At 43.2% G+C, this 27,005-nt stretch overlaps 1 protein-coding gene across 1 annotated transcript in view; it reads left to right on the plus strand.

Moving 5' to 3' along the window:
* The first annotated feature begins 569 nt into the window (after window positions 1-569).
* Window positions 570-27,005, plus strand: part of TGS1 (trimethylguanosine synthase 1) — a 35,142-nt gene continuing 8,706 nt past the window's right edge. The window contains exons 1-12 of the mRNA XM_065895461.1: window positions 570-756; window positions 5,435-5,499; window positions 7,232-7,404; window positions 7,754-8,564; window positions 10,690-10,807; window positions 11,582-11,668; window positions 12,867-13,041; window positions 14,782-15,093; window positions 17,179-17,323; window positions 18,927-19,070; window positions 22,681-22,897; window positions 23,809-23,887. Of these exons, the coding sequence (XP_065751533.1) occupies window positions 653-756; window positions 5,435-5,499; window positions 7,232-7,404; window positions 7,754-8,564; window positions 10,690-10,807; window positions 11,582-11,668; window positions 12,867-13,041; window positions 14,782-15,093; window positions 17,179-17,323; window positions 18,927-19,070; window positions 22,681-22,897; window positions 23,809-23,887 (2,430 nt within the window). The 5' untranslated portion in view covers window positions 570-652. The remainder of the gene's footprint in view (window positions 757-5,434; window positions 5,500-7,231; window positions 7,405-7,753; window positions 8,565-10,689; window positions 10,808-11,581; window positions 11,669-12,866; window positions 13,042-14,781; window positions 15,094-17,178; window positions 17,324-18,926; window positions 19,071-22,680; window positions 22,898-23,808; window positions 23,888-27,005) is intronic.

A 27,005-nucleotide genomic window follows, 5' to 3' on the forward strand; every position in this document is an offset into this window, starting at 1 on the left:
GCAGGGACGGGGGAAGGCACCTCGCCCCGACCCAAGTGGAGGCCGCACCCGCCGAACTGCAGTGTTTGGGGCTCGAGGGGAGATGCGGGCCGAGGTGAATGGGCTCGCTGTGACCCAGGCAGGGCCTTCCCTCCCGGCCACTCTGGGGCCCCAGCCGAAGCCCGAGTCCTGCGGGAGGCCGGGGACTCCGCGCGGCCGCGGCGCCCAGGCCCCCGAGGCTGGCAGGGCGCCGAGGAGCGCGGGGAGGCCCAGGCGGGGACGACGCACCTCGGGCAGCAAGCAGAGGGGGCTCGGCTCGCCCTCACCCTGCAGCAGCGGCGGGAGCTCCTCGGTGGCTCACTCGGGGAAGCAGAGGCACTCGAACGGCCGTTCTCCCCGAGAGACCCGGAAGGAAGAAGCCAAGCGCCGGCTGCAGCCCGAGCAGCGTTGAGTGTGACACCGCCCCTCGCCCCGTCCCTTCCTGTGTCCCCACCCCCGGAACCACTTCCGTCTGAGGCTTCTCTCGTGCTCCGGGTTGGAGTGCTCGTGGGCTCGTCCCTCCTCGGCAACCGGGCGGGCCTCCAGTCCTGCCCTCGGTCCCCAGCAGCCGAACAGCGGCCGGGAGGCCTCCGCGCGCAATCTGCCGCGTGGCCGCCTCCTCTGAGGCGCTACGATGTACTGCGAGAAGTGGAGTTCCGTGGCGGAGATGTGTCTCTTCCTTGAAGATCTGCGGGAGGACTCCTGCATCCTCTGCCTCTGCTCCAGGGCGTTTGTGGAGTAAGTCGCACGCGGGCCTCTCGGTTTCCTGACCTGTAGGGGTTGGGGTGGCGATGGATCCCCGGGATCGGGGCCAGAGTGTCCGACCGTCGGGTACAGTGGTGCCTGAGAGAAAGGAAGAACCGTCCTCGGGCTTTACGGCGTGCTCGCCCACGGCCCTGAAGTGATGGAGCAAGTCTGCTCTGCGGGCTGTTAGGAGAGAATGTGGTGGCCCGTGTTTGTCATTTTACACTCGTCAACTGAGGGGACGGTCACAAGCTGCGGGGAAGTGAAATGAAAGCGATCTGGGATGTGATAGCACAGGGCGGAGGTTTGAAGATGAGTAACGTTTCTGGTTAACATCTTTTTTTTAAACCTTAAGGTTTATTGAAGCGCAAATGCACATAAATAGAACTTCTCATTACCCGGGAGAAAAGATTTAACTATAATCACATCCGTTTTTGAGCCGTGCTTATTTTTGGAAAATACTTGTTTCGGCCACAAATTGCGCTGCGTGGCAGAGTTAGTGGGTAGGAAAGCACTGACTCAAGAATTGGATTTTAGGGATTTAAAAAATATGTATATATACATATATTAGGTGTGTGAGTTCCGCCACTTAATCCTTTTTTTTTTTAATCTCTGAAATGGGTATATCTACCCTAATCCTCTCACTGGCTTATTGTTAGATCCAACTTGTGGAACTGAATTTTATGTGGTACTTTTAATATAGTTTATTTAGAATTATAGAATTAAGACAGAATTTAAGTTGGAAGGAATTCTTACTATTCGCCATGTGTTTTTGTGGAGTAATCGGCAAATTAATCCGGAAAAAAAATTAAGCGCTGTATTAAATTTAATGAAAAAATATTGTCGTCTGGGGACTTCCCTGGCCGTCCAGGAGTTAGGACTCTGCGCTTCCACTGCAGGGGGTTCGATCCCCAGTCAGGGAACTAAGATCTCGCAAGACACAGGGCTCAGCCAAAAAAAAAAAGGAACATACTGTCGTCTCTGTATTCACGCAGGCGTGTGTTCATTCAGCGAATTTTCTTTGTGCTCCGTCATGGTAGGTACTGGTTAGCACTGGGGTATCTGGCACAGCCCATCCCTACGTCCTTAGTTTACTTTCTAGCAAAGGTGATCAATATTAAGACAGCAGGTACGTAATTATTTGGTTAATTATAGTTGTAAATACAAGATGGGAGAGAAGTGCCAGGTGCTCTTATAGCAAAAACCCAACCTTTTGCCATGGATCACAGAGATTTCTTAGAGAAAGTAGCATTTGAAAAGTGGCCCAAAAGGTGAGTGGAAATAATCCGGGATATGTTTGAGTGGGCGGAAGCATTCCCATCCAGGCAGAACTCTAAAAATCCTTGAGGGAGCAAAAGAAAGCCTGTGAAAGGGAAACAAAATGACTGGGAAAGAAAAATAGAAGATAGGGTTGGTGAGATACGCAGGGTCTAGACATGCAGGACTTTGTAGAGGACAAGTTCAGATTTGCATCTCTGAAGATGCCTCTAGTAGCAGTGATGTGCGGGCCTAGAACGAATCTTGTGTACATACCAGCCAAGGCACATCCTTAGTTCTTAGCCTGCAGCCCATTTGAGTCTTGGTGCCGTCTTCATGAAGTCTCCTTCCCAAAAAAGAAAAGGGGAGGGATTATAAGTTATAAAAAGTTGAGAAAAATACCTTACCTGTAGAAAACAATATGCAACTGGATTTCAATTAAAGCCGCTTTATTTAAAACACAATTGGGAGTTCCCTGACAGTCCAGTGGTTAGGACTCAGCACTTTCACTGCCGGCGCTGGGTTCAATCCCTGGTCGGGGAACTAAGATCGCGCAGCCAAAAACAACAACAACAAAAATAATTCAATTACCACATAAATCACCAGTTACGTTGCATTTAGTCTTTTTGAGCTAAAATGTGCATTCTTTTCATCACAGATACAGATAATTTCATACCTTTCTTAAAACATGGAAGCTCTACTTCACTTTTTTAAACTACCTTCTAAGTTCAAAATAGGTAAAGAGAAAAGAATGGCTTGGTCTTTTCCTTTAGATCAGTTACTGCTCAAATTATAACCCTTTAGAACAAAAAGATCTTGGAGATACAGTCGTAGAATTGTCACCAGTAGTCACTGAAAAGTCCTTGGGAGTGGGAGACATGCTGGAAGCTCAGAGGCTCGTGAGTATAACCCTGATTTTCTAGGTAGGGAAAAAGTCTGTTTCCAAACTCTAAGAACAATACATTTGATTGTTGGCCAACTTCAAATAGATTATTAAACTGAAAGGTCAGTCCCATGTAGCAGAAAACAGAAAGTGAGCTTTAGCATAGGTGCCAAATAACTGCTCAGTAATTAAGAGATTATTTTCACACCTCCCCTCAAAGGCAGGAAATAGAACATAATATTGTAACTAATTTTTATTTTCTGAGGACATTACATTAACATACTGTCTTATGAGTTCAATAATTGGAGTAATAATTCTGTCTCATCTACACACTTAATTTTCTATACACTGTCTATATGAAGTAGACATATAATTACAGTGTTATAGGGCTGTTAAAAATAACCATTACTTCCCTGGTGGTGCAGTGGTTGGGAGTCCGCCTGCCGATGCAGGGGACGCGGGTTCATGCCCCGGTCCAGGAAGATCCCACATGCCGCGGAGCAGCTGGGACTGTGAGCCATCGCCGCTGAGCCTGTGCGTCCGGAGCCGGTGCTCCGCAACGGGAGAGGCCACAACAGTGAGAGGCCCGCGTACCGCAAAAAAATAAATAAATAAATAATAACCATTACAGGACTTCCCTGGGGGCGCAGTGGTTAAGAATCCGCCTGCCAATGCAGGGGACACGGGTTCAAGCCCTGGTCCGGGAAGATCCCACATGCCGCGGAGCAGCTAAGCCCGTGTGCCACAACTACTGAGCTTGCGCTCTAGAGCCCGTGAGCCACAACTTATGAAGCCCGCGCGCCTAGAGCCCATGCTCCGCAACAAGAGAAGCCACCGCAATGAGAAGCCCACGCACTGCAACGAAGAGTAGCCCGGTTCCTGTCTGAGCCAGCTACGTCGGAGGTTCCCAAAGAGCAGTTCAGTGTGTCCGTCACTCCTACGTTTGTCAGTTAGTGTTCTCTGTGGAGCACTTTCCCTTCTCTCCCCATTGTTTGTTCACTCCCTTATTTCTATTAACATGGACTCTGGACTGTTAATTTTTTAATGGACATATTGTTACTATCATCATTTATTTTGGTGTTCCTTTTGTCTCAGATGGCTGCTGGGAGCCCCTTGAACTGGCTCCTGAATCCTTTTGATGGGTCCCTGGCATTCCGTGAGCCCTTCCTAACCTTCCAGCACAATAATATAATTTTACAGTCTGTGCTCCAACATGGAAGTGCCATTTCTCCAAGGTGCCCTGGTTCCTTTTAGTGGAGAGCAGTGTTTAGAAACTAAGACTTGGGTTCTCGTTGTGCTCATTGCTGCTGGGTGTTCAGTGCTTCTCCACCCTGGGCGGACACAGTTAGGCAGGCTACAAGCGCATTTCACGTACATACACAAATGTGTGTGTTGAAGAATCTTGGCTGTCGTTACCCTCAGTGCATTTACTTATTTGCTCGGTGTAATCAACCTTGCAACCATATTGACCCTCTTCTCCATCTGACACCTTCATGCCCATACCCTTGGGCACTAGCGGGCACACCGTCGATGCCCTTCTGTGGCTGCCCCCGCGCCCCAGGCCTCAAGTTGCTGGGGGTCCATGGGCATGCTGCCAGAGCACATCTGCACTTCATCCCCTCCCCCGTTCACTGTCCTGCTAAGTCACCGCCTATGTTACGTTTTATAAAGTGTCAAAAGATAAATAAATGGGGGATATGAGATATATCAAGTACACAAGAATTTTGTTCTGTTGAATTTGTTGTTGCTCCCATTAGAAGAGTGGTATTAGCTATTACTCGCAGATGGCCTTGTTATGGCAGTTATGGTGGAGTTTATTACAACTTAATTTACCGGTAGGAAGATAATAGCAAAATTCCCCCCCTCCCTTTATTTTAAGTGTTCTGTTAGGTTTATTTTGCTTATGAAATTCCTATCTTAGTAAAGAAAAAATTTAGAAGTAGATACGTAAAGAAAAGTTCAACTATTCACTTTTTAAAACTCTGAGACTGAATTGTTTTATTTCGATTTATGTTTCAGTTTAATAAAATAAGAACTTAATTTCATGTTAGTCCCCAAAACAACCTTAGCTCAGACCATGAATATCTTATCTACTAGGCAGTGGATAATTTGGCCTATTTGCAAATGGACTAGGGTCTGCGTGTGGGTTTATAGAGGTGTAAGATAAATCTTTTCACGTTTATGCTCACTTTCTACAGCAAATTTAGAGAATATTTCACTGTGTGTACATCACAAGGAGGATCAGATTCTTTCCCCAGTATCCAGAACTGCCACTTAATCTTAATAAGTAGTTATCATTATAGCGTGCTTTGCATGTGATATATACCAAATGCTTTATGTGTGCAATCAGTCCTTATTAGAACCCTGTGAGGTATGTATTATTAACTCTGTATTACAGATGAGAAGAATGTATTGGCAGATAGCTTTTCTGTTTTTTAACCTTTTTATTGATCTATGCCGCCTTAAGCTTGTTTTTTCACTAAATTTATAGTTTAATTTTTTTCAATATTGACTGTTTAATTTGCTTCACAGAGATCGGAAATTGTGCAATTTGGGATTAAAAGGCTACTACGTTAAAGACGATGGCAACAGTTCAGGTAATACAGTATGAAGCTACATAGCCCTTGTTTTGCTAAAGCTAACCATGGTACTGTACAGAGGAGAGGCGGGAGCAAAGCAAGGAAATCACTTGCCTGGCCGTGGTTTGTGCAGCTGCCTTGCTTGGGAGAGCTTTCTGGGCTGCTCGCGTGTGGCGGTTAAGCCCCGTTTCCTCAGGTCGGAGTTCCCTGGCCCTGGCTTAGGTTTTGGCTTGTTCGGGGAAGCCAGCGAGTATCAGAGCCACCCCGCGCTAACGGCCTCCTCGCTTAAATACTTCAACAGTTTTATATATAAACCATTCAGGATAAACTCCAAGTGAACAGCCACAGCCTTTTGGCTGAAGTAAAGAGGCCACAATCTGGATTAACTTTCCCAAATAACAAATAGAATTTGTTCTACGCTTTGAGCCTCACCTAGTTACCTGAAAACCATCTTGGTCTCTGTCAGACTTCCCTCTCCGGGCCCCATTTGTCCTTTCCACACAGATCTTTCATGTTTGTCCGGACACGGGGAAAACTGCGGCCCAAGGTGTAGGCTGAAATCAGCACAAGTACCGTGTCACGTTACCCCGAAGACCCCCGCCTCTCACAATGGTGGAACAAATCACTGCATCTTCACTTACACACTGGATGAAACGTTCGGTTGCATTTCAGTGTTACATTGTACGAATAAGATTTCTCTAGACCCTAGGGCCCCACCTAACATAGGAACACATGCACACCACGAGAGGAGCACCAAGGTGAGCCGATTCATATTCCCTGCTTTGCTCTCTGCTGAGCTTTCCCAAGTTCATTCAGTGGAATCGCCTTCATTATTTAGATAGGTGTCTTTTTCCCCTCTTTCTTTTAATAGAACTTGTGCACTTAAGATCTCTTTTTCTCAGTCTCCATCTTTGCAGTGGGAAGCTTCCCTGTTCTGTTGCCTAAGGTCATGTGGCTGGAGTGTAGCTCAACCCTAGTTGAGTATGCTAATATATAAAGTGTTCATCTCCCATTTTAAAATAGAGCATTTGGATGGCCAATTAGTGGTATGATCCACTTTTAGATACCACATTAGGATAAAGTAAAACTTGTTTTGTTATCATAAAGCAGGTTTTCTCTAAGACCTACAATCAGAGAGCTTGAAAGGATCTTCCAGTTCAGTGGATCTCAGACTTTTAGCAGCAGAACGTTTTCATTAAATGAACTTCCCCACAGAGTCCCAGGGTGTAAATCCAGTCGTGACTGAAGTACCTGTGGAGGGCCTGAAGACCTACCTCTCATCTCCCGTGTTAATAGCTCCTAAAATAACTCCACGAGTCATCATTTTAAACCCACTGATCGAGTGCAGCAGTGCTGCAGATGGGGAATGCGGAAATGTAGACATTTTCCCCGGGGCTGCCCTGCTGTGTTCCCTCGTGCGTCCTCAGTACCGTGCCCAGTACCCAGCGAGAGGAGGTGCTCCGCGGACGGAGCTGAGGGAGCAGCTGCGTGGACAGCGGCCAGCAGAGCCAGACTAGGGCTTGTGCTTGGTTCTTAGTTGGCTGTTCTCTCACAAGTCCATATTCCCATCAGTTCCTTTTTCTTTCCTTTTATTCTTCTTCCCCTTAAAAACTCACATTGACACGCCTTTACTTCGTGCAAGTCATGTAATAACTTTGGGTCTCAGGTTCCTTTTCTTTAAGATGAGGGTGATGAAACCTGCGTCTAAATTTTCTCTGAAACTAAGCTAAAGTAACAGTGCTGTGTGCAGGAGAGCAAGCTGCAGAAGAGGAAGAGGGCGGTCGTTCCCAGGGCGCTGCAGAGCCACGTGACTGCAAAGACGCAGGCCCAGATGAAAGTGAACTTGATTCTGAGGCTGAACTCATGAGAAGCATGGGACTGCCACTTCAGTTTGGTAGTGTGTCTGCACATAAGAATTTTGAGGTAAGTATTAGTTTACTTTGCTTGTTTCTGTTTCTTAGTTTTCTTCATAAAATATCACGTGGAATCTTTTTATCCCAAATCTAATGCATTCATGAATCAGGGCACTTCACCTCTTCTTAAACGTACGTACATATTTATAAGTTAACGAAAACCGCAAGTTGTGATATGTCCCGTGTGTGGTTGTTCCTCCTCTTGGAAACGTAGATAGTAAGATTCACTTGTTGGTGTAACTGAAACCCAGGTTGGGGGGTTGAGGGTGTTTTGTTTAATTTAATGTCAAAATAGATTTAGATTCTACCTCTTACAGTTTCTGAAGTGTAATTTATATTCAAGTTCTTGACCTTTGTAGGTATCTATGAATACTAGAAACAAAGTTAAAAGAAAAAAGAAAAAGAAAAAGCATCAAAAGAAGTACTTGGATGAAATTAAGAGAGAATCTCGGAGACAAGAATGTGAGGAAGGTGACATTTTGGCCTCAGATGATCCATCTTCATCTGAGAATGAGAACACCAGAAGGTGTGAACTTCAAACCGAAAAAGACATCGACGGTGAGAATCTTCCTGCCGAAAATACATTACCTCCGAAGCTGGAAATTACAGAGCTCTGGGAGAAGTACTGGAAGGAATACGGAGGGCAACTGCTGTGGCAAAGCTGGCAAGAAAAGCATGCAGGTCAGACGCCGTGCTCAGAGCCCTGGAACGTCCCTAATACAAAGGCAGAATGGGAGCAGCATTATAGCCAGCTGTACTGGTATTATTTGGAACAGTTTCAGTATTGGGAAGCTCAGGGTTGGACTTTTGATGCTTCACAAAGCTGTGATACAGATACTTGTGGGTCTAAAACAGAAGCTGACAACAAGAAAGACGAAAATCGCACGAAAGCAGATGAACTTTCTTCCACATCTTCATCAGTGGGTAGCGAAAGCTCTAGTTCAGGTGATAAAGATCATAATGAAATTCTTGATGGCCTTAGTAATATAAGCCTGAATTCAGAGGAAGTAGGACAGAGCCGATCAGATCCCCCTGTGAGTTGTGACGGACGTCAGTGTGAAGTGAACAGCAGAAGAGAATGCCCTGCTTCGGGCCAAAGTGAACCAGGTAATGGAGGAACCAAGGAAAGCAGCTCGTCTGGGAACAGAAGCACAAGCCAGCCAGCTCAGGGTAAGATCGGCCAAGATTTATCCTGCTGAGTAATGGTTACCAAAATTAGCTAACACTAATCCTTTATGGTAGAGTTAAATAATGCCAGCTACGTTTTATGGTGTAACAGTGAAATGATCTAATCCATCTTACTTTTATGTCACAAGTTATTATCCTTTTATGTAAATAAAAAGGATATTTGCATAGGGTTCTCAAAAGTATCACTCGTTCCTCTTGCACCTTGGTGGCCAGTGAATTACAACTTGGAAATCCATTAAGAAATCTAGTTTTAGAGTGAGCTTGGAATGTTCAAGTTTCTCTGGAGCAACTAAGTTTATAGGAGACGTGCTAAAGGGTAGCTGTGAGCGTACATTTGCCGTCAGGCAAACCTGAACGGGGGTTGTGTCTGGAATTCGTTCGGGACAAGTGAAGTCTTGCTCTATAGAGAGTCTCAACAGGGCATAAGATTATTTTGTAACTGAACGGATTGATTTCAGGATTCTCATAAAATATCCAGGATAAGGAACTTGGTTGACTCCTGCCTGAGTGGTTAAGAAATAATGGTTGAGCAGACTGGTGCCACTGTCGGGACTAAAGAAAGCCAGTGAGAGGTGTGCTAGGAGAAGCTAGAGTAGGCAGCTAAGAAGGCTTCTGTGAGGAGAAGGGGACCATCAACTGGTGCGGCAGAAAAGTGGGAGAGGAGGACGTTTTTATAACCTGAACAACTCCTGAAGCCCACTGACTTGTTGTCTTGGCATCCTTGATGTTCGGTGCCGGAAAAGTCTGGTTCATAGCAACTTTCTTCTCAGCCTCATTCATATATATAAAGCAAAAGGTTTTGGCTTTTTACTTAACAAGTGGGTTTGCTTTGCTCCTCTCAGGTCACTGATCTTACTTCATCCTACAGTTAGAGAGTTACTAATGAGCTTCTCTGTCCTCTTACAATGGAGCTTACTTCAGTATGGTGTTCTCATTCCTTTCTGTTTTGCTGTTATTTTCATCCTTTTTTAATGTGGGTATTTTGTGTTAGTCTTTTGATAAGTCCTGTTCTTATTTTGACCAGAAACCTTGGAGTGTGTGTGTTGGTCGGTAAGTGTTTCCTGTCCCTCCTGTTGATCACGTCCCTTAGCTTCCTCTGTTAGACACAGTAAACCTCACAGTCTCTGCCTTCGTGTTGCCTGTTTTCTCAGGCGTGTGTATAGACTGCTTCCGTTGCGTGTTCCCATAGTGAGGTGTGTAATTAGACGCTTCTGCAGTTGGCTCCAGTGTGACCGCCCTCGGGATCAATTTGAGAATTCCAGGCTTTCATTTGTTTTGGATCCTCCTTGAGACCAAAACGTAAGGCATACACTGCATCTCCCCATACGTACGTGTTCTACTGTTTGCGGCTGGGGTCTCCTGAAATAGCCTGTCCTTGCACACTAGAGCTCCCGCTGTCTCCAGGGTAGACCCCTCTCCACTTCTGGTCCCACCCAGCCACCTTGCTCCAGTCCGAAGGAATACGGAACACAGACACGTGCCTCAGTGGACCCACCGCAGGTTATAATCACTCTTTAAATGGTGGTGTTTGTCTTTCTGTTACTTCCATTATTACTTTAAGAGCTATATTAGAGGCAGTTAGATGTATTTGCTTCTTAATAAAGAGAAGTTATTTTTAATCAAATGTGATCATGCCATTTTTAGAGTCATTTAGATTAGAAACCCATCAAAATGTGGTAGCTAACAGCTATCACAGAGGTAACTTTGTGGATTAATTTGTATAGATTTAGACAGCTGTGAGGAAAAAGTAGTTTTATAGTTCACTTTTTTTCTTTTTTTGGCCGCACCTCAATGCTTGAGGGATCTTAATTCCCCAACCAGGGATCGAACCCGGACCACAGCAGTGAAGGCATGAAAGCGCCGAGCCTTAACCACTAGACCACCAGGGAATTCCCTGTAGTCCACTTTCTGCGTAGTTAGGTCATGGAAACTTTTAGACCTGAATAGACCAAGCTGCACTCTGCATGTAGATGCGTGGAACAGATAGATGCGGCCTAGCATACGGTTCATTGCAGGAGAGGCCCCAGCATACTTTGACGGCCTTTGCAAATGACGAGCGTTGTCAAACCAAGGGCGGAAATCACCTGCAGTACCTCTACCTCTTTAGATTCACAAGAGTCATCAGAAGCAAACACAGTCAAAGACAGCCCACGCCTCACCGGCGCTGATGGAGATGAGAGTGGCGAAGGTCCGCCTGAACGGAAGCCAAGCAGACTCAAGCGGAGGCAAGTGTCACACCGCGTCTCTGTGCAGAACGTGTCAGCAAGCTTTAGAGGCTCAGTAGCTTAGTACATAAAAGCGGGCCTCTGCCGTGTGCCTTCCGAACGGTATATGTTGCTTGTTATCTCCTCTGGTTCCGACTAGTCCCTAGAGGCAGAGACTCTGTGTGCACTGATATTCTTGGGCCCTTGTACGTTCTTGTGGGTCCTCCATAAACGTTCAGTGAGCTTAACGTAACTTGCAAGAGTTATTTCTCATCGTTTGCATTTGTTGCTGTCGCCCAGGTAGTAGGGATCACTAGAAGGTATCCCCCAAAGATGGGGATTACTGAGTTACTTATATCACAACCTTCTTAACAATATTTTCTCTTTTGTAATTTTCTTGGTTGGGTTGATGCTTCTCAAATGTTTCCCTGTTTGTTTTTAAGGAAAACCTCTAGAGATATCACCTAGGAGATTAGTTAAGGCTGCAGGTTAACTGGTGTTTTCCCGAAAGAAAATGGGGAAATTTATATTTGTTCAGGAATAGAGATACTACTTGACGTGGTTTAAGATTGAGTGCTCATTGCTGTGTCCCGGACACTGCTAGGGGATTTATCTCATTTGCAAAATCCTGATTCAAGTACTCTCCTTCCTGTCTTCCTGGGTTTGTGAACTGTGGTTGATTGTTGCAGTGGGAAGGTTGGCATGGGTTGACTGTATGTACCTTTTAATACTTGCCTGAACTGGTGGGCTCTGGAGATAATGACTTATCACTGTTGGCTTTGTTTATTTGTTTAGCCATGAACTGGACATCGATGAAAACCCAGATTCAGACTTCGATGTCGACGGTTCCCTTCTAGGATTCAAGCATGGCTCAGGACAAAAGTAATTTTCCATAAATGCCGTTGTCTTCCAGAAATCGTAACCACTTCAGCTATCCTAAAGCTCTCTGATGTTCAGATAGCGAAAAATGGTGATGTATTTCATAACATTTGAGGTGTTACAATTAAAACACAACCTCTCTTGCTAGTAAGAATTGTAGAGCTATCACTGTACATTTGATATATTCACATGTATTAGCTCAGTTGCACTTCATAGCAATCCAATGTTTTTATTCTACAAAATTGTAATCATTTCTGTGTACTTTAGCCACATAGTCATTTAAGGCTAGAGTTCATACAAGTTAATAATATAAAGGGTTTTCCTGATAACTGCCACATTTAAATCCCTGGCAGAATTTATTTCTACCCACATGTAATTTTATTGAGAAATTACTTAGGTAGCTCTTGCTGGTATATACTCATAGAGCTTTATTCTGTTACCTGGGATTTAACTATTCTTCTATTTTAGAGCACCCAATTTCACTTAAAAGAGAAGGATAAGATACACTTTTTATAAAGAAGTTTATAATATAGGTAGAAGATAACAACTGACATTTACAACCAAACTGTTCAGAGTTTGTTTATAAGTGCTAAATTATATATTACACTGTTGGTCCCTAATAGTCCGTAAGAGAGGCAATTAGTGAGGCTTAATAGAGTCAGCGAAGGCTTCATAGCAGACATCTATCTTTTAGGACTGGAAAAATTCAGATGGTTAGATCAGCAGGTTCTCTAATTAGGTTTGCTTCTTAGGTTAGTTCATATTGATTTAAGAATCCAGTGGCCACTTTTAAGACAATTTGAACATATCCAGATACGTGTTAAAAGAGCTTTGGCATCACCTCACTGTGAGAAAAAATTATATTTCCCCAACATGCATTGGGGTTATAGTTTCCAGCTGGTTTTTTTTTTTTATTACATTTTACAATGTAATTTCTCCTTTCTGTTATCTGTAAGATATGTTGATATTCCCATCTTTGGTGTTTCACATTTACTTGGGAATTAACATACAAGCTAGACCTTAAAAAGTCCTCTGCATTTTTCACTTCATTTCATAATTTCCATAATTTAAAAAAATGAAATTAAAATAGTGGCTGCTAATAGGAAAATAGTGAAAAGTGTTCGTTTTCTTCTCCTTTCATATAAGGAAGCAGATTCATAGACCCTAAGGTTTGAGTCCACTTCTTTTGCTTTGGTCCCAGATATGGTGGGATTTCAAATTTCAGTCACCGGAGGGTCAGGTATCTGCACAAGGATGTGAAGTACAAGTCAAAGTACTTGGACATGAGAAGACAAATCGATATGAAACACAAACACATCTTCTTCACTGAGGAGCCAGGAAAGACTCTTCTCAAGAAAAGCAAAACTTTGAGTAAGGTATGTATAAGCTTTGCTTTATATTTACAAATCGAGTCTCATTTTTGTGACCTCTGACTCCTTAAAGTTTCTGTTTGCAAACAGGAACCCCGTTTCTACCCAGATATAAAGGCACCTAAAATTCTTCTCCATTTGCTTCCTAAAGGCTTATACTGTGTGAACTACATTCGAAGAAAGGGTAATTGGGGCTGATATGAGGGGGGGATGTTTTGAAAGCTACACAGGAGTAGTGTATGGAACAATAAATAGGTAGAATCGCCTTGTGTGTAGTAACAGCTCGTCTGTTTCAGGCTAAGGAGGATCCTGGAAGTCCAGTTTCTGATGCAGCGTTTATTGAAAGGCTTAATCTTGAGGTCATCTAGAGTTGATCGATCAGACTTTGCACTAACAAGTTCATCCAAATGGCATGAGCCTCAAGGCTAATTTAGTGATTCACATCGTTAACTGGAGTATTTATATCCCCTCTCTTAGACTTTGTTGTACCTGCCTTCTGTGTACCTGGAAAACAAAATAATTAGAATTGCTTTTGTTCGGTTTGATGAGTGATCCTTTTTCATTATAGGAAAAAAGCCCCATCCAGTGAGCAGAATTTTCTATCTGTCACCTCTCCAGCAGCTCTATAGAGCAATGGAACAAAATCTCAGGTCCCGTGATGACTTTGTTTTACCCTTAGGGTACGTTATCCTTCCTTAACGTCACCGTTTTTCCAAAACATGCTACAAATTTATAGCTGGTTTTATTTTTATTATATTTCAGATTGGTGGTTACTGGTCATATTTTAATATTTTAGTGGACCTGGTTATATCTGGAACAAATTTCCCAGTATCAGTTCAGTCAGTCCGACGGGCCTTTTTATAACGTGTTGGACGTGATAATTCCCATACATTCATGTGTAGCTGAAGAGCAGAAACATAACTGCCACGTAATTGCCGAGGAAGAAAGTTAACGTGACTGTTGTGTTCTTAGGCGTCCCCTTGACATACAGGCACAGTCCCCTCAAAGGAAGATTCTGAGCCGTGGTCCATGTCCATCTTCTGTTACTCTTGTCCTCACTTCCCGACTCTTAGGAAGGTCGTGAAGATCTATTATGAGGCATATTCTTGTTACAGAAGATTGCAAGGAAGTATGTATCATCTGACCTTGAGCCTTGCTGACATTTCCTAAGAAACTTAGTTCTTAGGAATCATTTTACTGGCTCTACTGCTTCATTAGAAGGCAGCTCGCATTATTTCCAAGATAGCACTGCTTTTACAGATTGGCACTAAATCTTTGTAGAGTTCATCTTTGATGCTGAGTACCATTCAACATAGATTGTATAGCTGGGGCCATTGCAGAAAATTCTGTATAATTTGAAAAGCTAAAAGCAATGGCTCAACAACAGGTAAGTACATTTGTAATGGTAATATATATTACGGTTATATTGTTAGAAGACTTAATGGAAAGTTACTGGCACGGGAGAGCTTTATCCTCTTAGTGTTAATTGCTAACAGGAAGGTCATAGTCTTGTGTTTAAGCCGATGTTTTTTTCCTTTTAAAGAGCTCTTTAATAAGGTCATGGTACATCCAGACAACGAAGTGTAATTAGGTTGGAATTACTTATTCACATTAGCTTGTGTGATACAGTGTACTTATCAGAGCTAATACTGTGACACAGCTTGTCAAGTCACAAATGGTAAAGGAAGTGGAAATATTCTGCGTAATTGCGAATTGATTGATGCTTGTAACATCTTAAAATTTCAGGTAGAAAAATTCCTAAAATGGGTTAATGAACCAATGGATGACGAAGCATCGCAGGAGTCGGTTTCTCATAACAACGTGCAAGATACTTGCACAAGCAGTGGTTCAGAGGAACAAGAAGTGTCTGTTGAAAAGGGGGATGACCCACCGGAGACGAGTGGGCCGGAACCTGGAGAGCGTCGTGCCATGTCTCCGGCTGGGGAAGTGGGAACAGAGAAAACTGACAGGGACAGCACGGAAGCAGCAGTGCCAGCGGAGGGGGACTGCCCCGCCCAGGCTGCACCAGACCGTCTTCAGGAAGAAGCCGAAGGTGAGGCTAAATGTGCTCCCGCTTGCTAACGGACTTCAATTCCTTGTTTTAAATACGTTTTTCCCTCGTTATCACTTACGAATCATCTATACCTAAGGATTCTCTGCTGTTTATTTGTAAGTTGAAAGAAGGCATATTTAGTGTAAATGTGCTAATGGCCGTGATTTCGCACCCAGGGCATCCTTGGCTGAACAAGCATGATAAAATAAAAGACTAAAGAGTAGGGGGAGCTGTTTGAGCACCTCCATCTGTGCCATTAAGACTGGTCTCTGCCGCCACCGCTCTGTTCCGTGGGCTAAAGGTGCCAGTCCCTTTGATTCCTGTTGAAATCTAGTATTGCCCTGATTTTCTTTTGGATAATTGTTTTGTTCTTGTTGTTTTTTTGTGGTGATGGTGGTTGGTAGCGATGTTTGTTTTTTAGATGGTACATTGACATAAAAAAGTATTTACAGTGGTTGGCTATGATGAATGAAGAACAGTGTAGCATTTTCACTTTATGCCCTTTTGTAGTATTTGAATTTATCTTATAATAGTTATACTCAGTGGAACATTATGGCTTGTATAAGGCAGAAATTTTCATTTGACATAGCATTCATTTTTACTGATGAATTATTTCAGACTTGCCGTAATGAAACAATTACACTTGTGATGCTTTCTTATTTAGTATTGAGCAAAATACCTTATTTGAATCTTGATTTTTCTTTCCCGTGTGTGTGTGTGTGTAAACCTGTGATCTTTGTATTATATATTTCTTTGCCTTTCTAAACAGCATACTTAAGGTAGTTTAATATTTTTATTGCCATTGTACAACTGATGTTCACGTGGCACTTGCAGAGTTCTGAAATGAGAATCCTTATTCTCCTTTAATCTGTAAAGTAGCCCATTGAGATAGGTGAAATTATCCCTGTTCTGTAAATAAGTAAAGCTTAGAGAAAACAAGAAATTTGCCCGACATCACCCAGCCAGTAAGTGGCAAAGCTAGAACTTGCTACCAAGTTGTGTGGTTTCTAAATCCCATTTTTCCACCCTACCCTAGCTCCCTAAGCACCACTTGTCACCACTTGTCACGAGGTTCTCACCTGGAGTGATACCACCATCTCGGGTATTTGGAAGATGGGTTAGGTCGATCTGGGGGATTCTGGCATTTCGTACTTTAGATTACTTAATGTTAAGTCCTGTACAGGATGGTCTTGCACAATGAGGCGTTTTTGCCTCAAAATCTTAGTGTCTCCTCTCTTGAGAAACTCACTGCACTTTGCTACTGATGGCCCCTTTTGCTATTTGCACTGATCAGGTGACCGTATTAGGACACAGTCCTTTGTTTGAGGACCATTTCAGTGTTTAATGTTTATTATTTGTGAGCATCAATTCTTGTCATCATACTTAGGTATGACAGCACTCCTGCCTTTCTAAGTTGCCGCATCGAATCTGCTCAGAACTGAAACCAAATAACCAAACAAATAAAAATCATTTATCTAAGAAAAAGTCAATGTGAATGAATGAGATCCTTTTCCATTGAATGGAGCTAGTGACCACTGTTTCAATTTCTCAGAGGCCGTAGGACTTGCAGGTCATGGCTAGGTTCAGAGGATTGATGTGGCTGAGAGTTAGAGCTTAATCAGTCCTTGGGAGCTTTTGTTTTAAAGAAGGGAAGGGAAATGCTTGAATTTCCATCATTCACCCACTAAAGCAACTTTATCTAAGAAACACTTATGTAATAGCTTTTATACCTATAATAGTACCTCTCCACATCTCCTAACAACGCTGTGAAGTAAGTAGCTAAAATGCTACCCGTTCATTCATTCTTTTTGAGGAATTAAAAATTGGAACTTAGAGAACCTGGGTTACTTTTCCAAGCTCAAGGAGCCAAGAAGTGGCAAAATGGAGGCTATAACCTGAAGCCAGTGCTGTTTCCAGGTGCCCTCCACCCTCCGGCGTGTGGCTGCATACATGTGCTGGAGCGCAGTCCCAAACTGCAGTTATTTACCGTGGCCACACTTTAGATAAATTCACCTGTGACTTCCTCTTTCTATAGTGAGCATCTGTGTTATTTCTATTTTTTTATTGTAGCTGAAAATAAGAAGAAGAAGAAGAAGAAGAAGAAGAAGAAAAGCAAGAACAGAAAGGGGATTGGTCTGCCTCCTGAGATCACTGCTGTGCCCGAGCTGGCGAAGTACTGGGCCCAGAGATACAGGCTCTTCTCTCGCTTCGACGATGGGATTAAATTAGACAGAGGTAAGGTGTATATGTAATTTTTAACTTCATTTTGAAATAATTTCAAACTTATAGAAAAGTTGCAAGAATAGGAAGAAATTTTCATATCCCCTTCATTCAGACTGAGCTGTTTTTAACATTCTGCCACATTCGCTCTTTCATTCTCTGTATGCATGTATGTAGGTATGTTTTCTGATCCAGTAGCCCCTACCCCTTAAGTACTCTGGTGTGTATTTTCTAAGAACAGTGATATTTTTATGTGACAATGATAAAGTTACAAATTTCCCATTGTTCCAATATCATAATCAACAAATCCGTACTCTAGTTTCGTCAGTTATACTAATCATGTCCTTTATAGCATTCTTTTTCTTCCAGTATAGGGTCAGGTATCACATTTATTTTCATGTTCCTTTAGTTTCCCTTAATCTGGGATAGTTCCTGAGCTGCTTTGTCTTTCATGACTTTGACATTTTCCAGAGAGCAGCTGCCGGTTATTTTCTACAGTGTCTCTCAATTTGGGTACATATGTGTTTTTTAAACTTCAGACTCAGGTTTAATCTGTATTTTTTGCATCTTAGGATAGATAGCAAAAGCAATTGATAGATTATTAAACAGAACATCTGTGTTCTGTGCAGAAAGATGTAAGTAAATGAATTAACACTGGAAAGTTTTCCTACCGTGACCTTGAAGAGCTAACTTAAACTCAGTTGCGCAAACTGAGGCTTGCTTTCACGCTGGGGCTATACCTAAACGTTGGTCTTTATTAACTGTCCAAATCAGGAGGTATTGATCTGTGTGGAGTTTCAGGGCTTCTCTGAGCCTCTTAAAATTACTTGTAAAATGTTTTGTATCAGGGAGAGTACATAAGAGTTTGTTGGGGAAATAAGACTGGAGAAAAGCTTTTAATTCTATAAAAGGAGTTTATGTTTTTATTCTTCCAGCAATGAGGAGCCATTTAAAGTTTTGATGAAGAAAGGGAACAGGAAAATCGGTGCATCATTTTGTTCAGTGGAATATCTTTCTGAAAAACGTAAATTCCTTCTATTGGGAAAGAAGGAGGGCAGTGTCCTTTTTTCTGTGGAGTGGACATGGGACCTCATTTCTGAAAATGATGAAGGTTCTGCTGAGCCTACAGCTCTGCAGTCTTGCTGTCACTTCCTTGCTTTTCTGACCCTTTAGACATGTGCAGATTTTGCTAAGTGTCCCGTACAGATGCAGTTCACTGCTTCCCCTCCAGGAATTAAATAATTAGGAACCTCGGTGAAGTCTGGGGAGTTGGTCAATTAAAATAGCTAACTTTCCATTTTCCATGATAGGTAGTCAGTTGTTAATACTTCAGACAGAAAAATCAGAATTGCATTCAGTTGTTGGAGGGATATTGCAAAAGAATCAGGCAAGAATTGAGGTGGTTGTTTCTGTGGAAATTGGGTCTGGGAATGATACTGCCCCTTGTATAACAAGATCCTTAGACCTTTTCCTTCAAACTAGATAATATATAATTTTTTGAAAAGAGAAACTAAGTATTTTCTTTTAAGCATTTAGTATATAATAATGTTTGCTATGTTTGTGTTTGGCTTGGCTTCTTGCCACTGAATGTCATAACAGAAACCCTCTCCCTTCGCAGAGGGCTGGTTTTCAGTTACACCCGAGAAGATCGCTGAGCACATTGCCGGCAGGGTCAGCCAGTCCTTCCAGTGTGACACCGTAGTCGACGCATTTTGTGGAGTTGGAGGAAATACCATTCAGTTTGCCTTAACAGGAAAGAGAGGTAAGTGGTCATCGGCAGTTTATTCATTAATTAATTTCGCCTTATTCAGTAAAGGCTTCATTTTGCTTCAGCCTATCTCTACTGAGATTTAATAATTTAATGCCAAATATTTAACAATAATAGTTGACATATATTAAGCATACACTTTGTATACTGGTTTAAGTGCTTAATATGTATTCATTTAGTCAGCAATCTTGTGATATGTATCTTTTACTACTTTCTGTGTTTCACAAATAAACCAAGAAATAAAAGATGAAGTAACTTGCCCAAGATCACACAGACACAGCTTGGCGGAGCCAAGATTATAGCATTATGTAAAACTAAAAATGTGAAAATGGGAGACTGTTCTTTGGAGGAAGGGAAGAGTAGGCAGGGACTCCCAGCTCTGCCCCTCACCATCTGGCTGATCTTGGACATCCTTTAGCCTTAACTGAAAGGAGACATTAAATTGAGAGAACCTCTGTGATATCTTTCAGCTCTGACATCCTAAGACACTAAGAACCTTTTAACTATTGGACTGTCCTCATGGTTGTTTGACTTCAGAATCACAAGAAAGAAAACCTCTGTTAAACTACTGATATATCAGTATATATCTGCTAAGAGCTGTGTCAAGTAGGCAGAACATGTGCTGTTTCCCAGGGGAAAGAAGGCTTTATGGAACTGGACAGCCTGCCCAAATTGACTTAGCGGAGTCGGGAGGCCGGGGCTTTTACTTGGCTTTCTCTGTATCTGATATCCCCTTTCTTTCGCAGTTCTTTTTGAAATGTAGTATAATGTGATATTTTAGAGATAGCAACTGTTAAGTCATACTCTGAAGATGCTTTTTTTCACCAATGTCTTTATATATAAAGCTCCCATTTCAGTAGATTTCAGTTGTCTTATTGATTTATATAAAGTTCTTTATGTTAACTAGGAAAACATGATTCTGGAAAGCGTAATATAGGAGCTAGGAAATGGTGAAAGGCAGCCCAACATTGATTTTAAGACCAGTGCTGATGGACTGTGGCCCTCATGCAGTCAGGCCGATGCTCCAGAGCGTCATGACATTTGCTGTCTTTGTGTGGTCTCCTGAGAGACTGGATGAAAGCTGTTTTCATATTTACTGGAATAGTAGTTACTTTCTTGTTTTTCCTGAATTTACTACTTTCTCTTAAAGTTCTTCTCTGCCTTTGCCAGATAAGCCATTCCTGTGAGCTCAAATCAGTGTTTATTGCATGGAAATGATTTTTTCCTCAAAAGTTGTAAAATCTGTCTTCATTTGGCATTGTACTGTAACATGAATTAAAATATCTGCCCTCTGATAAAACAGCAGATAGATCTGGAAATTTTTTCAGAATATTACAGAAACAGTCCATATTGTAGTTTTGTATTTCTACGAATACAGGTCTGTTGCCAAGGCTCTCTGTAGCTTAGTGCACATTTGGTTGAGGAAAATGTCTAATGTGGGTCCCAAGCTAAAGAAGACTGCTTCTGCCCGACTCCATCACGGCCCCATCACTCACACCTACAGATCTCCAGCCCCTGGGAAGAAAAGGAGGCACATCCAGACTCCACCCCTGCCGGGTGCAGCCTGTGAGCCAGAAGCTCAGGAGTCCTCAGTGTGTTCATAGCGTGGTGTCCCGGGACCTCCTCCCCGAAGCAGTAGGAGCTCACGGATGCTCTGACAGTCGTGGTGGGTGCTGCCCTAGTGTGGGTGAGCTGACTCCACTGGGGCAGGGAGTTTGAAGTACAGTTTTGCGTGTGTGTGTGTGTGTGTGTGTGTGTACACACATATGCATGTAATCAGTTACTCTTTACACACACACACACACACACACTTGACCCTTGAACAACACAGGGCTTAGGGGCACTGACGCTGCCCGCCCCCATGTCAGAGATCTGAGCGTAACATATGGTCCGCTCTCTGTACCGACGTTCTGCATCCGCAGATTCAACCCGCCGCAGATCACGTGGTCCTGTCCTACACGTCTAGTAAGAGCAACCCACCTATAAGTGGACCTGTGCGGTTGCAACCCGTGTTGTTCAGGGGTCAGCTGTACACATGCACGCGTGTGTGCAGACACATGAGACAATGGCGTGTGCAGTCGGCACGATCCCTTTGTGTCAGACCGATTTCCACCCACGTAGCTGCTGTCTCTGCAGGTTCTCAACTGAATGGTTAGAATTCCCAGAGTTTGCATTCTGCTATTAAAGTTTTTTTTCCCCCTTTATACGAATGCCAGTGGCTCTGTATCAGGTCTGCCCATTAGGACTCTCTGTAATGATGGAAATGTATCTACACTGTCCGGCATGGCAGCCACTAGCCACATGCGGCGATCGAGCGTTTGAAATTTGGCAGCATGACTGCGGATCTAAATTCTTAATAGTATCTAATTGGCATCGATTTAAAGGTAATATCCGCATGTGGCCAGTGGCTGCCATTATTGGACAGCACAGTTCTACGTAGTATCTACCAACGTTTGTCAGCACTTCCTTCACGTGCTAGATTCAGTTGCTTGCACTCTCTTAGGCCTGACAACAAAGCCGGCCTCCGAGGGGAGCGCGGATGAAAACTTGACAACTAACTGAATACATCTGGTGTTGAAAGTCATTTTTTTCTGTTGAGTTTTTGCTATTGTCAGTATATCTTTGCATCTGTCTCTATACTATAAATGTAGCAGATTAAGCAGCTAAAAAGGACATTTTTCTCGTTTATAAATATGAATTTTTTTTTTTAGAACAAAAAAGTTGCAGATGCATGATTCTGCAGCATGACTGGTGCTTATATTCATTGTTCAAGTGATTTCTTCAGTGCATTATTTCTCAAAAGCATTAACAAATTTTGAAACCGGTATTTTCTGGAATGCGGTTGTTTCCTTGACAACCACGGTGTATGTATCAGGATTCCACTTAGCCCTTGCAGGTACAAAATATTGCCACTAACATCCTGGTGCACGTACAGGTGCACTTGAGCGATTTACTGCAAGACACGAGTGAGCCGGAATTAACTTAGGTTTGTGTTGCTAATTACGAAATTGCAGTAAATTAAATGAAAGCCCATGTGGTGAAAACATAACATCTGTTCCCTCTACCTAAAATGTCTCATTAAACGTCACCAGCAGATGTTTTTACATCTCTTCTTCATAAGTTGGCTATATCGGTTTGTCAAAATGTGTTTTATTTTGCCTTTCAGCAGAAGTTGTCAAATTTGGCTTCCTTTGGAAGTTGCCTCATTTTGAGGAAATTGGTCTTATCTGAAATCTTTTATAGGCTTTCCATGCAGCCATCACCTTCCCAAGTGTTTGCCGCTCGGCTGTCCACAGCACAGAGCACGGTGTTGACCACAGACCGGGTTCGGTGGGTGCTGGGTGGCCACCGTCACTACTTGCCTTGGCCCAGCAGGCTGACTGAGGCAGCTCTGAAGGCCACACCCTTCAGTCACGTTTTCTGGGTACCACACAAGTGTTTAAAATGTTTAATTCTCTCTCTCATATATATGGCCTAATCTCCCTTTAAAAAGTCTTTTAAAAAGGGTCTTGCACAGAAAATAAACCGACTGCTCAGAAGATGAACTAGTCCATATAACTAATAATCAGCATCGTTGAACTCATCTTTCTTGTTCCCACTTTAGTGATCGCCATCGATATTGATCCTGTTAAGATCGATCTCGCTCGCCATAATGCAGAAATTTACGGGGTAGCGGACAAGATTGAGTTCATCTGTGGAGACTTCCTGCAGCTGGCTTCTCATTTAAAGGCTGACGTCGTGTTTCTCAGCCCGCCTTGGGGAGGGCCAGACTACGCCACCGCCGAGATCTTTGACATCAGCACCATGATGTCCCCTGATGGATATCCTTCGGAAGCCCTTAGAGTTTCCTCAAGCAGTGGTCCTGGAGAGGAAGGGTGTGTGTGTGTGTGTGTGTGTGTGTGTGTGTGTGTGTGTGTGTGTGTGTGTGTGTTTGTAAGACATTAGTGAAGAGGAGAGCTATCAGCTAATAGCACTTGATAGATTCCAGTTTGTTTTGCATAAAAATTAACTGGTGAGTGATCTCCAAAAGTTACGTTGTATTTATGTAACTGCGAGGTTATGTTTCCATTGGTTGCTCTCCAATTGTACCATTACAAAACAAGAACTAAAAGGCATTAATTGCGTGGAATTATCGTCTGGAAATGGGGGTTTCCTCAAGACCTGTCCCTAGAGTCTGGGTGACTATCCCCTAACTTTTCTTCAGCTCACACTGACTTGAATCCTCTGTGTCTCCAAAGTTTCCCTGTTACTCTTCCAGGATGCTGAAGCAAACCCTTGTTTCATAAAGAATACCATTTCTTATTTGTCCCTTTCTCTATCTCTACTCCCCAGAGGAGTCACGTATGACTCTAACAGGAATTGCGTTTTAAATTGCTAAGTAAAATTTAGAAAAATACAGTGGACAGAGTTACTTGTCTTTACTCTTTACTAGAAAGGGGGGTATTGTGCTTTCCTATTCTTCCTGTTGTCACAAAACCTAGGAAATGGCCGAAAGAAAGAATGTGTGTCTCCGGCTCTTGGTTTCCTACCACTAGGATAATTGAATAAATAGATTTAACCTCTAATCCCTGACCCATCAGGGACAGTATGCTACTTAATTCTCTTTTAGGTCCCATTAGAGGGTATTGTTACATATCGGAGTACATTTGGGTTATGATGTAGTAAGTGAAGAATATATCTCTGATCAGAAATTAACTACTGTTTTTGTTACTTTTCCTTAACTACTGTCCACCTTTGAAATTTTCAGACTTTCCCAGAAGATCACGAATAATATCATTTATTTTCTTCCAAGAAATGCTAATATCGACCAGGTAAGCCATTACTGAAGAACTTCTATGAGCCTCTTGTGTGACTGTTACAGAGATTGGACCGAAGAAGATACAGGGTCTTTCTTTACTTGAGAACATGTTCATGAGAAGTCCCTGGCTTTTTGACTGTTATTAGAAAACTGGAAGTGCTTACCAGTTAAATCCATGCCTGTTTCATCCTGTTCGTCTCCACGGCTCCTGGCCTGCATAAACATAAACAGAGCACTCTGGGCTTTTCATTCCGTGTCCTGAAAGGATGAATGTGTTGTGTTTCACATGTGTGCACCTAGCCTAGCCGAGATCTCTTTACTGCAGCCTACCTTGAGAATAGGTTTTAGGTATTCCTCAGAATGGCAGCCTAGATAGAAATCCACAGACAAATAAAACCTCCATGTGTCCAGGAACAGTTTTAACCATAGGACACTTGATTAACATTCAGATGTCCTTGTTGCGCTCTTATCGTAAACATTTATTTTAAACATGTTGGGTTTTTTCCCTAGAATAATAACTGCCTCACAAAGATTTGATGATGTCTTTATTTCATGCTTTTGTTGGTGTTTTTTATAAGCGCTTATTACATGTCTGCTTTGTGCGAAGCATTCTACTGAAAATCTTTTGTCTTTGATATTTAAATTTTACTCCAGTGTTGCTGGGTGCCGGTTTTTCCTTTCTCTCCCATTTGGTACTTGAGAGCCAGCTCTGTCACTGAGCTTTGTTCATCATGCTTTATTCTGGAGACATTATCTCCATTATTTGTTCAACTATGTTCTCACCATCTTTTTTCCTTTTTCGGGACATCTGTTACGTGGATCTTAGTCTCCCATAACTGTATTTTCTGGTGTTTTGTCTCCTTTTTCCTTCTGGGAGATTACCTCAGTCTGATCTTCATTCCTCACATATATAAATTCTCTCTATCCCATCTGTTGTGTTTTTTATATTCTTTACACCTAATGTTTCTGCATTGTGTTTTGTTTTCTTCTTTTGCACTCGAATATTTTTATTATTGTAAGAAGTTTAAATCATGGATCTTTTTTATCCTTTCTGCGTTTGATATAATTTCTAGGCCTGTTTGCTTTTCTTCCATGAAGCACTCGTGGTCCTCAGATATCTTATTTTAGTGCCTACTGGCTATTCTCGAGTAATGCAGAAGGAGAAAGGCCAGGCCAGAATCCAGTGAGTGTCAGACCTCGCTGCCCTTTAGAATCATTGGGCATTTGTAAAAAACTGACTCTCCGAGCCCCATCCCCGAAATCGATCTAACCAGTTTCTTAAGCTTCCTGGGTCATTCTGATGTGCATCCTGGGTTGCGAACCGCTATCTAAGGCTGTGTGGACCCCAGTGACCACCAGCAGGGGTGGCGGTGGGTGAGCTCTGGGGTTGCTAACCCGCCAGCTCAGGACTGCAGTTGGGGAGGGGGCTGGGCAAAAGCAGCGATTGAAGGCTGTACTCCTTCACCACAGAGTGTCCGGCATCAGCCCGAGGATGTCTGGAGAATGTCTGGAGAGCAGGGTGGGAGAGGGCAGCTGCCAGGGCCGGGTCCCCACCTGCTTCTCTCAGCTTCTCACGTCAGAGCTTCTCTTCAGCCGCCCTCGCTTTCCAGCTATAGCTCTGCAGGCGCGGCACAGACGCTGTTGAGCGAGGCCACGGCGATGGGCGGGGAAGAGCGAGAGCAGAATTTCACGTTCCTTGTGTTCCTTCCTCCTGTTTTCAATTCCCACAGCCACTGCCTCCTGCCCCTGGCCAGAGGCACTGCCCTCCCCTACACAAGTTTTTCTCTCTCTCTCTCTCTCTCTCTCTCTCTCTCTCTCTCACCACCCCAGGTCTCTCCATAGGTTTCTTTTGTTTGGTGGTTTCCCTCTGTTGCATCTCCAGACCTGTCTTACAGGAGCCAGCAGGCGCGCTAGTTCAGCATCTTGCCCGGATTACAAGCTAGTGATAGTGCAGCCTTCTCCTAAGCAAGGCAGAGATTAAAGCCCTGGCTTTCTGCCGGATGACTTCAGGAAAGGCCCGGGATGATACATACGGCAGATAAACCGGACTTTAAGCTAAAGCAGACTTGGCTGGAGGAGCCGAGGAGAAGGTGGTCGGAACATGAGTGACGTGGCAGTGGGAGTGTGTGGCTAATGTCCGGTGACGAAAAGAGACGCTGAGAGTCAGACCCGAGTTTCGTCTCCGCCCTGCCACTTGTTAGTGGTGGTTTTGAAGAACAAATGAAATAAGGGATAAAGCATTTTTCACAGTGCGTCTAGCCCATAAACCCTCAAAAAGTCGTGTGTCTGTTACTTAGAAGATCTTGTCATAAAGTCATCGTGGAAAGAATGCAAACATTACTAAGATTCTGAAGAGGACCAATAGGTAAAGGTGTCATGCTTTCTCTAGAGGAGAGAATAGACAGCTTTGATATTTGTAAAATGGAGGCTTCCCTGGCGGTCCGCTGGTTAGGACTCTGCACTTCCAATGCAGGGGGCGCGGGTTCGATCCCTGGTCCGGGAGCTAAGATCCCGCAAGCCGTGCGGCACGGCCTCCCCCCCAAAAAAATGTGTTTTTTTTTTTTGTAAAATGACAGGATTTAATTTATAAACACACATCCCAGATTGTAGATTTTTTTCTCTTCCTCCTCTCAGAAAGCAGTAGTACTTACTTGTATTGGACGCACTCTTATTCTAGCGTGTCACACTTTCCCGTCTTTGGTTCATGTGCTTAATCTTTGGAGCACTGGGTCTCTCTCAGACCTGGCTGCAAATTAACTCACCTGAGTGGCCTTTTTGTTTTTTTAATTGTGGTAAAATATACATGACAAAATTTACCGTAAGTCATTTTTAAGCACACAGTCCATGGTGTTAAATACATTCATGTTGTTGTACAGCCATCACCACCGTCCGTCTCGGGACCTTTTCACCTGCTGAAACTGCGACTCTGCACCCATTATACACTACCTGCCCATCCCTCCACTACCTGCCCCTGACACCCACCATTCTACTCTGAGTCTGTAAATTTGACTACTCACGCATACCTCATACTTACATAGCTCTTGTGTGTGGAATCGTACAATATCTGTCCTTTTGTGTCTGGCTTACTTCACTCAGTGTAATGTCCTTAAGGTTCATCCATGTTATAACAC

This window comes from Phocoena phocoena, chromosome 17 (assembly GCF_963924675.1).
Source record: "Phocoena phocoena chromosome 17, mPhoPho1.1, whole genome shotgun sequence".
Classification (NCBI taxonomy): Eukaryota; Metazoa; Chordata; class Mammalia; order Artiodactyla; family Phocoenidae; genus Phocoena; species Phocoena phocoena.